Here is an 11,310-nt window from a genome sequence, read left to right on the forward strand (position 1 = left end):
TGTGTTAATCCCAAACTCCTAATCTGAACCACTGCGCTGGCAGGATGCGTCCTCCCTCCCTCCTGCTCTCTTCCCTTCTTCCTTCTCTTTCACCTCCGGGGCCTCAGTCTCCAGCTGAAGGTCCCTGAGCTAAAAGCTCCCTGCGAGGGGAGGACCCCGGCCCCACTCACCGTGATGGGGTCCAGGCTGCTGGAGCTGTATTCAGCGGCAAAGGCAATGAAGTTGGTGGCCTGGGCCGAGCCGGTCTGGGCAGTGCGGCCCTGCAGCAGGAAGGAGGAGTTTCTATCCTGGGTCCGGACCAGCAGGAAGTCTCCCAGCCCATTGAAGGTGTAATTGGCACCATCCAACGTGGTGATGTGGGGGTCCCCAAACATCCAGGCTGGAACAAATGAGGTACCAGGTTGGCAGGGCAGACCAGGGAAAGACCTGGGAGGCTTCAGCCTGGAGAGGTGCTCATGGAGCATTTAACCCTCCCCGAAAGCCCTCTTGTGCTTGTGTGCCCACTCATGTCCTCTCATTACCTCCCCACCTACCACACCTCTCCCTCCGCAGGGCCGTGTGTGAAGTCCCTCCTCTGCCACACTCCGCACACACCTCCACCTTCCCTTGTGGTCACAGCGCTGCCCCAGGAAGCTTCTGCCGCCCTGGTCCAGACCCCGAGAGGCTACCCCTCCCCAGATCTTCCACTTCAGCCCTGCCCCAGGGCTGGGCTCCGGCAGCCTCACCTGGCCTCGGGGGCTGGTACCCAGCGCAGCTGACGCGGGGCCTCCTGAGCTGGTACAGGGCGCAGAAGGAGGGCTTATCGTTGAAACGGCAACACCAATTCTGCGGCTCCAGTTCTTGGTCTGTGGGGAAGAGCAGCGGGTTGGGGGAGATGAGGGACCTGCAGGACCCAGCTGGGAGGTTTGGGCAGGATGATGTGGGCGGCAAGGGCATGGTTGGCAAATCAGGCCCACATGAGTTCAGATCCCACCCTGCTTAATGACCTTAGGCCATTGACCAGTTACTATGTCCCTTGTGGGCTTGTCAGAGCCACGTGGAGCAAAGCCTCTGGTGGGCAGGCACAGGGTCCTTCCTTTCTTGGAGTGGGGGGTGCTGAGTCCCACCGCTTTCCAAGCGCTGGGAGTGGGAGGCTGTGGCTGGTCGTCTGGGGACTAAGGAGGCTGCTGAGATTGCAGGGAGGAGGTGGGGAGCACATGCTTACCCTGGGCCCCCAACCCTGTCCTCTCTAGCTCCTTTGGAAGGTCTCTGCGGGAAATGACCCCATGTCTTCCCCCAGACAGCCTGCTAATCTGGGTCAGACCAGGCCCCTCCCCTTCCCTAGAAAGATGCCCCTACTCTGGGCTGGGGTTATGGGCCAAGTGGAGATGGGGCAAGAGGAACTCAGTCAGAAATCCCTAGGATGCCAGCTGGAAGGGGTGTCGGAAACTTCCTAATCTTACAAGATCAGGAAATTGAGGGGAAGCAGCTGGGAGGAAATGGGGAAAAGAGGCTTCATTCTGTGGGTCCCACTGCTGACGTGGAGCCCAAGCTGGTCTCTGACAGTGAAGAACGTAGAGCTCCAGAAAAGGCGGGGTCGAGTTTTCCATGGACACACTTACCAAACTGCCAAGGACTCTGCACTCTCCAGCCTTGGAGAAACTCTCCCCAGGGTCCGTAGCTGCAGCACACGCCCCCTCTCCAGGAGGAGAAGCTGCACAGCTGCCGGCTGCCAAGGCCCGACCAGGCTGCAACAAGCCCAGACACACTCAGGCCCAGGATGCCCGTGGTGGTGGCAGCAGTGGGGTCGGGGTGCTTCCAGGGAGGAACTGAGGGTGCCCGGAAGGGAAAGGTCAGGCATGGCCAGAGGGAGGGGGTGGGCTTGTGGGGGACACTGGGGGTGCCTCGAGAGATAGGAAGGAGGCGTCACCTATGTTGATGGGCTGGAATCTCAAGTCCCATAGTCCCTGCCTCCAGGAACACGGACAGGAGATCTGGTTCCAGCCCCAGCTGGGCCACTGAGACTCTCTCTTCAACCACTGCAGGCACTGGAGACGGTAGTTGCGCTTTTCTTCCTTGTGTAGCTTGTAGATTTGCAGCCCTTGGAAGCCTGGGGGAGCAGAGGAAGAAGGGGTTATCCCAGGGCCTGAGGCCACAAGCTCTGATTTAGCTTTAGGGACAAGCAAAACTCATAAGTCACCCTCTGTATGTCACTCCCCCAACTCTGGACAGCTCTTCCAGGGATGAACCCAACTGAGGCTGGCAGGGATTCCTCCCCAAAGGCCCCTTTGATGTGACAGTCAAAATCCCAAAGCTTGGATCTTAGGGTGAAACCCTGGGACAAGTGCTGTGCAGAGAGAGCTCACCTATACCCAACTCAGAGCCAAACCCTGGCCCTGAGCTTCACTCCACCCCATTCTCTACCCTCATGTCTGCTACTCTAAGCTCCAATACCTGCCAATCCCCCCAAACCAGTTTCTCCTCATGCACCCTATATCTCAGTGAGTGATGCCACCAGCCACCAGCTACATGCTCAGACACTTGCACAGACATGCCAGTGGCCAAAGCAGCCAGGATGGAGGCTGAGGCTCAGAGGTCAGCTGGGGAGCCACAGGGAGGGTGGCACATGAAGCAGACGCTTGCTCCGACAATACGAGGCTGAGGAAGCTTCCTCTGTGCCCAGATGCCATCCTTGGACACGAGAAGTAACTGGGAGAAGAAATCCTGAAGGGGGTTTGAACTTCAAATAGACCTTTAATTAACTGTAAGTTACTTACCACCCACCCCAGCTGCATGAGAGAGAAATGGGGCTCCAGAGTACAAAAAAATGCAATAGGACGTAATGTATTGGGTTTTGATCCTGTTCCCACACAAAAGAAGAAATTATCAAGATGACTACAGCTTGATAAGGTTTTGAAAAGGATAATCATTGTTTATGATTAGCTTCGTGTATCTTCTCCACAATGGCCTGGTATCGAGGGAAACACACCAGATACTCTCCCCCCAAACACACACACTATCACATTGCGCCCCCTACATCACAAGCAGATGCATCTGGATAGAAGGGACTTAATCTGATAGGATAGCTTTCTCCACAAGATGGCACTCATGATTTGACTCAGCTTCTGTTTACCAGAATTTCTTGCCACAGAACAAATAGAACTGGATTTATGCTTCACAGTTTACGTGGCTAATTTCTACTGCTAAAATATCTTTTGTTCTATCACATTTTGGAAACTGTAATTTCTTTCCCTTTGGGGCCACCAGACAGTACAAGTCATGGAGGAGGCCCATGGGACCTAAAGTACTGGCCTTCTTACCAAAGAGCTCTCTGCGACCAACATAATTGGTCTTTATTTTTTTCATACTTGTGGCTCTCAGCACTGTGTCCAGCACACAGCAGGTACTCAATAAATGATGACTGAATGGATGTTAGATCCCCTGGAACTCCTTTTTGGTAGATCCATTAAGGGATCTCATCCGGGTTCTCTCTCCAGCTCTAGGACAGGACACTTGGAGAATTTTCCTAACTGCTCATTCATGTCCCCACCTCCTGCTGTACCCCGTCCTCACTTTCAGGATCTGGGACCCCTCTCATTGCCCTCCTGGGTTTGGCTCATTCCAGGGAGAAGACTGTACTGCATGAGGGTGCAGGAGGTACGCTGCTCCCTGGGCAGTGCCAAGTCTGGATTCCACCTGTGGGAGGTCAGATTGTGCTGGAAACACCCTTTGGGATGGTGGAGATACAAGGGAGCTGCCCCTCTAGGACTGTCATGGCACACGGAGTGCGAGACAGAAGAGGACTTGAATCCCTCCAGTGTGATAAGGTGGCACTTTTACCTGAGTTGGAATCCAGGAATTGGTCTGGACGATACTTCTTCCACACTGGCTGGAATGTCAATGGGCTATTTTTGAAATACCCATCTCCACTGCAGGCAAAGGAAAGAATCTCTGGCCTCTGTCACACACAGAGTCTTTCCCCTCAGTCGGCAAGTTACTCATTCATCTGGCTGGTCAGTCAGCCCACTCGGTCCAGCCGGTCATTAGTTATCAGCTGGTCAGTCAGCTATTCAGTCAGAATCACTGACTCCCAGCGCTAAGCAGGGGAGGGAAGGAGGCGGATGGGGCAGGGGTAGGAGGCCCTAATTTATTCCACATCAGATGGAGAACTGCAGGAAACTGGTCCTGAGACAGGGGTGTGAAAGAAACAGCTCAGGCCTCCTTCCTGTTAGTTTCCCTTCAACTAGGGGTTGGAGAGGGGGCGCTGTAGGGGACGGCTGGTTGTGAGGGTTAAGAGCAGTCTCTGAGTTAGGAGGACCTGGGCAATGGGTGCTCCGCCCCTCCCCACACATCCCGGGGTGGTGTTTAAGCGCCGCTGCAGGAAGGAGGAAACCCTGGAGCGGAACCCTCAGCCTCTCTGGGTGCACGCCTCAGAGCAGCGACTCCGGATCCTTTCTCCCCTTTGACACAGGACAGATGAGGCACCTGGGCGTGACACCTTCCATGGGTGCACTCAGAATGGTGTGAAATTCCTAGCTAGGTTGGATAATTCCGCTACTTTCTCCTCCAGGGCACATCAAAAAGCAAGTGAAAGCAATGTAATTATAGGGGCGATCCTGAACACACTCTCGGAGAAAAACCCTTGCAGCAATTACCAGTAACAAATTACATGTGACCTTCACAACTGATTGCACACACACCACGGCTCGGAGCTGTTGTGTCAGAGAATGAGCCATCTCCACACTTGGGAACCCACGCCCGCATCCACGCGCCATCCACCTCTCTGCTCTCCATCTTTGCCACTGACCCCACACAAGCTGTTGGTGCCCCTGGGCGAGAGGTTAATTCTCAGCCCATCAGAAGTCAGGAAGGCAGATTTCAGCATTATATTTTGGATTCAACTTCCTGCTTTGCCACTTCCCAGCTCTGTGACTTTGGGCAATGACTTGGCTATTTGTACCTCAGTTTCCTTACCTGCAGGATGGGTAGTAAATGGTGTCTCCTTCATGAGCTTGCTGTGATAGTCAAATGAAGTAATGCCTATGAAGTACTTGGTGTGATAAACGTTGGCTGTTACTGTGATGATATTTGAGAAGTCAAGAGGGGTCAGCTAATGTCAGTGGAAATCCTAGAAGTGAAAGCTCTGGGAATTATTATCACTGTGCACGGGGATTGGGGTAGGAAAGAGAATGGCAGGGTGAATAGGGATCTTTTAATCTGAAACAGCAAGAAATGGGAACTGGAGTCTGTGTGAGTCAGAAGCATTGGCAAGGAGGAATCCTGCCTTGTCCTGGGGGGGATGGAGTGTGTGTGCAGCGCAAGCCCTGCTCCGCAGGGCTCCAATTATCTGCTAAGGGCTGACAGCCCCTCCCTGTCCTACCTGGAGAAGCCCATCAGGACAGGGTTGCCTGGGCGCTGGGTCACATCCCACTGCATACCGCCGCTTTGGTAGAGAAACATGGCGTAGGACCTGCTCCCGTCTGTGGAAAGGATGGCCTGGTAGGTGTTGGTCTGGGGGTTGGTAGGAGACAGACATAGGGATGCCTGTGAGAGATCTGGGATGTCCCACCACCCATCCCGCCTCCCACCCCCACCACATCCACGGCACCTTTTCCTGGCCTGCCCAGAGCAAAGGCATGGGCTTAAAATATAAACAAGCTTGGAGTTATGCACAGATCTCACCCTAACTGTCAAAGCACCTGCCATGGTGGATTCGCCTTCTTTGTGACTTCTTTCCAAGGAGGGAAAGTAAAGGACTCTGGGTTAGAATCCAGTTAGAAGAGGGTCTGTATGAGAAAGCTTCAGCAACCTGAGAGGTTAGCCAAGACACTCGAGAGCTGGGAGAGGCCTGAGGAACTTCCTCTGGGATATTTAAGGATATTGTCCCAATGTCCCCTCACCCTAAATAGTGTGGAGGACCACGCAGGTGAGACTGGAGGTTCTCTGAAGGTAGGTGTCAAGCACTGGGCTTGTACAAAGGAGGTAAGCAATGAACTTGTTGAGCCAATGAAGAAATGAGTGACTTTTTAGACCAGACACAAGGAATAACTTTGTGACTGTCCGAGCGGTGAGGCCCCAGAGAGAAGTTTAAGAAGAGCCTGTGGTGTGCCCCCTTCCACTGGATGCATTTCGGTTGAGAGCCAGAGTCCGGAGTCAGAAAAACCTCAGTTCCAGGCCTGGCTTTGTCATTTCCTAGCTGGGTGACCATGAGCAAGTTGTTTAACCTCTCTAGCCATCATCTCCCTCATCTCTAATATGTGAATAATAATATTAGGTTGAGCCATATAAAATTGCCAATAGGCAGCCACTTTTGACTAACAGAAATTTCATGTCCCATGTTTCAACTCCTGATACCCAGTGCTCTGGGCTGGTGTGATGTCATGTAAGCGAAGCCCTGAGGCACACCTGGCACGTGGTAAGTGCTCAGGAAACAGGGTGGGTTGGGGGGGGTTGGAGGTGGAGGGATGGGGGATGGGGAGGCGGGGAGGTGGGCCCGGAGGGGAGTGCTATAATCAGCCGTCTGTCCTTGAGTCAGAGAGGAGTTTAGAAGAGTGGGCCCTGCCTAGGATTCTAGGATGTCTGACTTCCAGATGGTTCACAGGGAAGTGCCCATTGGTCCACTCACCCCGATGGTCCCCCAGGCAGGATAGGCGGGGACATGGACCCACGTGACCTTTAGCGTCCACCTGGCTTTGTAGTTCCAGGTGTTTGTTAACCTTTTAATCCAAGACTCCACCTCCCTCACTAGCAGGTTGTATTCATCATAGAGAGTCTCGTATTCCTAGAAAAAGAAGGCGGATACGGACAAGGAAATGAGGGTCCCAGCTCAGTACTCCTGAGGGACCCCCCACTTTCTGCTCACTTTAGCCCACCTGTGTCTCCCATCCTTCCCCCTCCCAGGCCTACATTTTCACAGTTAGTGCCTGTGACCTTAAGATAGATCCAAATTCGGGCCACAGGGACACCTGGGGTGTATGGAGTGGAGAGTCGAGGCCCAGAAACCCAAGTCTTCTGGACTTGAACTTGTGCATCTCTTAGCATAAGCTGGCTCTGACTGTGCAACCACCTGCGCCCGTCTGTACCTCCCTATGTCCGGCTGAAGGCTCCTTGAAGACAGGCATGCATTTCTTCACCTTTGGACCTTCTACAGTGCCTTGTCCGTGGCAGGGGCACGATCCACATTGGCCTACGGTAGCTTTCATTGTGCTGGTACCTCCCACTGATTGGAGTCATAAACCCCACCCAGGAGCACACGCAGGGTCCCTGCTTGATTCAGCCTCGTTAGGATGGACCCCTACAACCTCATTCTAAAATCAAACCATGGATCGCTGCACCGCATCTCTGTCACCTGCAGTCTTCCTGTGGTTGTGTCCTAGTCTGCTTCCTTCCCGCCCTCATATTTAAGCTTCAATCCCTGCCCACACTGAGCCCGGGCTCTGACAGCTGGAGCACTTTCAAGGTCCTCCACACAGCCCTTTGTCTCTCCTTGGCCGCTGCAGGACCCTGAGTGCTGAGCTCTGAAAGGCCCACCTGGTAAAATATGGTTCCCCGGCTGCTGGAGAAATCAGCATCGTCCCAGAATGGAGCCACCAGGGCCACAGGATCCCAGGCTGTAAAGCCTCTAGGGGGAGGGTTGGGGTAGGAGAAAATCTGGTACTCTGACTCCGGAAAAATGATTTGGCCATTATCTGTGAACTGAGCACAAAGGTTCTTCTGGTTAGCATTCAGGGAGGGAACATCCCAGCCTTGGGTCAGCTCCTGGGATGCATGAGGGTAGAACTTCAGAGATTTCAACAACCTCTGGAAGGTCTCATCCATCTCCCTGCCTGCCGGGAGAGGCCCTGTACCTAGTTCTTCCACAAATACTCTTCATCCTTAGGCCATTCCTCACGTCCTAAGTCCTTCCTAAGGTGGTAGGTTTTGTCCTGCTTCAGTGGCAGACCCATCTACAGACCAGCCCATCATCATAGAGCAGATGTCTCTGGGTAAATCCCCTTAGCCCCACCCCTGAAGCTTGTGCTATATCCGTTAGAGCTAAAAGAATTGACACCCTCACCCCATTGCTGTGTCACACTTTCACAGTGTGTCCTGACTCAGCCCCCTCACTGAGGGCCACGACTGCCATTCAGCTCTCCTCCGGGAGACATGAAGTATCAATACTTGGACCAGGGAACCAGGAAATAATTATAGAAAATGTGAACAGCATCAAAGAGTCAATTTTCCCAAGCAGAGCATCCTACTCAATAAAAGGGCCCGTGAAAACAGTGGAGAGCTTACTGGTCCCTGGCACCTCTCTACTGAGGTGACAACTCTTCTGTCCACCTGGGTGGGGAGGCCTTGCCTAGCTCCCTGTCTTCTTCAGCTGGTGCCCTATCATTAAAGATGGTGCATGCAAACTGAGCTAGCGTCAGGGACACAGTAGGTGCCTGACCAACGTTGTTTCCATTCTCCTGCTCGGTCATGGTCATTGTTGGTCATGGTCACAGGGATGTCTCTGAGGCTTAGAGGGAGAAGCAAGGCCTGCGGAATGCAGGTCATGGGTCCTGCCCTTTGGGCTGCAGTCGGGGACTCACATAGAGGGAATCCCGGAGAGAGGAGCCGAGGGGGAAGCCAATCTGGGGTTTGAAGAGTGGCGAGGTGAAGTCCACAGTCCTCTTGACAAACTCCTGGTCTCCAGCACACAGCCCATAGGGGAAGAGGGAAACGCCTGGGCAGGTACAAAGAGGAGCAGGAAGTTCTCATGGGCCCTGATGTCATCAGGGCTGGTAGGGGTCCCCAAGAGTGTCCCCAAGCTGCTCCTCCGCCCTTGCCCCCCGTTCCCCTAAGTGGGAGCCATCAAGGACTTCTCTCTCCACTTGCATTCAACCCATCTCCTCATTTTACCCCTGAAATGGTACGCTCAGCCTTCCCCAGTTTGAAGAAAAACAGGTTCTGCTGTCAGAATACCAACAAATTATTCTGTACCAGTTATGGTACTCAAAATTCTTTTAAGGGTGAAAAGACAAAATGCCTCCAATGTAGTGAAGATGAGTAATTGAAAGATCATTTCACAGAATGAGACTTGTTCCCTAAGATGGTATTTCTCTAGGTAAACTTAAAATCCCCGTAGAATTTGTCATCAGATCCCCCATGGAGGTCCTTGGGCTCCAATGTGAGAAACCTTGTCCTAAACATTTCTCAAATGGGCCTCCTCCTTTCCATACTGGCAGCCCTCACCTGGTGCTGCTTGGAATACTGCAGCAGTCTCTACACTGCTCTCCTTGCCTCCTGCAAATTCATCCCCCACCCCAGCCGCCATGGCACTGTTCATAAATGTAAATCACGCCACGTCCTCCCTGGTGCCTGTTATCTACAAGATTCCCTCACATGACAGCTTTGCTTCTCAGCACCCTTCCCCTCACTTCTGGTAACGCCAAATGCTTTACGGATCTCCTCCCCATGCAACACTAGGACTGCTTTTCCTGTCCATGCCTTTATTCCAGCTGTTCAGGCCCTCCTGCCTGCCTGGGGCACTTCCACTACCCCAGCTCCTATTCACTCTTTCCAGGAAGCCTCCTCTTCACCTTGACCCCACCGCCCACCCCTGACATTCCCTCAGGCCTTCCAGTGTGTGCAGCTAATATCCTGGGCGTATTGCACTAATGACACCTACTGAGGCAGCAGCTCTGTCTCTTGCTAGACAGCACCTTGATCATTTCTGTATCTCTAGCTCCTAGCCCAGCACCATGTGCAAAGCCAACCCTCAGCAGCCAACTCTGATGCTCTTGCATTGCCCCTGTAAGGCCCTTCTGATTCAAAACAACAGTCTATGAGCAAGCAGGCTGAAACTAAGCACTCAGTTACCCACCCCTATCAAGGGGGTATGGAGAGCAGCTGGACTTCCAATGGCCCAGGTGGGGCAGTGGAGAGATCCACAGAACCTGTTGCCCCAACGACCCATGAAGGATCTCACTGGTAGATCCAATCCAGCTGCCACAGCTACAACCTCCACATCTAACTCCATCCTCTCCCTCCCAGGGTGGAGAGGCTCCAGCTTTATGGAATCACTTGCCTTTCTCGGGCTTGATAGGGACTGGGGCAGCTGTTGAACAGGTGCCTCTGGAAGTGCCAGCAGTGGGAGTGGTAAGGGTCTGGGAGGTTGTTGAGGGTAGTGATGTTGCTGTGCTTCTCCCACTGTCTGTCTTCTGTAAGGTTACGATTGTTCCTGGGCAGGCAGGGAAAGAAGACTGGAGTGGGCTTTACAGAGAAAATAGCAGAGTTAAAGAGAGTCAGAGACGTTAGGAGCTGGGAGAGACAGCTAGAAACCTGTTTGTCTTCTGGTCACACCCAAATCACTCCTTGCAGAAAAGCAGTTATCTCCTGGGGTAGAAGGGATGATGAGCCTGTCACCCACCATACCCACCACTGACTTCATCTTCTCGTGGACCTGAACTCCAGCCTGGCAGTGCTAACTCACCTTCCTCTCTCAAGCACTCCTTGAAGCTGAACTGAGCCAATTGGGCCACTGTAAGAGGCCAAGACCCCGGAGTCCCCACCTACCTGATGTCTCAGTCTTCACGGCAGAGCTTAAGGATGTTGTGGATGGTGGAGAAGTACTGGTAACAGACAGAAGAGTGGGGTGACCTGTGAATAGGGTGGTGGAGCTCCAGGTGACTGCAGGACCAGGGGCTGATTGAGAGAATGAAGAATTACTGGTTGAAGTATAGAAACTCGATATGGTCTGAGCTGTGCCCACATTACCAGAAGAAGTAGAGTCAGAGACAGAATAGTCTGTGGATGGCTGTAGAGTAAGCAATGGACTCTTAGAATACTTACATGCTGAAGAAGTATCAGGAGTGGTATCGATGGAAAGGTAGCTTGTCGGTGGAAATGGTGAAGTCGGTGTGGATCCAGCTACACTGTTATGATTACTTGTAGAAACCATATCTGTTGGCTTTGTAATAAGATGCATAGTAGAGGCTACTGTCTGAACAGGTGCAAGATGCTCAGAGGTGGGTGTGCTTGACTCGCCCACTGAGGAAGTAGGGACTTGTGTGGTATTGGTCAAGGAGTTACTGTCAGAAGCTATAGGGGGAATGACCCCAGTAGTCGTATTTTCATGGGTGAAGGAGCCTGGGGTTGTTGTCAGAACCTCTCCACTTGTGGACAACATTGTGGAAGGAGAACGAGAGGCTACATCACTCAGGGTGTCTGTTGAAGCTGGTGAATTGATCATCTCTGATGTTGTAGGAGATGTGTTGCTTACACTAAATGGAGAGAAATTTCTGTCTGTTGAGTTCTGTGCTGTCAATATTTCTGATGTTGTTGCAGGTGTGCGGCTCACACTAGCTG

General features: G+C 52.8%; 1 protein-coding gene across 1 annotated transcript in view; it reads right to left on the reverse strand.

Annotated features, from left to right (window-relative positions):
* MUC4 (mucin 4, cell surface associated) overlaps positions 1–11,310 on the reverse strand; it is a 46,820-nt gene that overhangs the window by 15,202 nt on the left and 20,308 nt on the right. Inside the window, 10 exon segments of the mRNA XM_027107438.1 lie at positions 171–379; positions 726–845; positions 1,602–1,727; positions 1,910–2,089; positions 3,820–3,908; positions 5,360–5,490; positions 6,605–6,760; positions 7,510–7,674; positions 8,553–8,686; positions 10,031–10,183. Of these exon segments, the coding sequence (XP_026963239.1) occupies positions 171–379; positions 726–845; positions 1,602–1,727; positions 1,910–2,089; positions 3,820–3,908; positions 5,360–5,490; positions 6,605–6,760; positions 7,510–7,674; positions 8,553–8,686; positions 10,031–10,183 (1,463 nt within the window).

The sequence above is a fragment of the Aethalodelphis obliquidens genome, unplaced genomic scaffold, assembly GCF_003676395.1.
Source record: "Aethalodelphis obliquidens isolate GAN/ISIS:26980383/991018 unplaced genomic scaffold, ASM367639v1 scaffold1, whole genome shotgun sequence".
Lineage (NCBI taxonomy): Eukaryota > Metazoa > Chordata > Mammalia > Artiodactyla > Delphinidae > Aethalodelphis > Aethalodelphis obliquidens.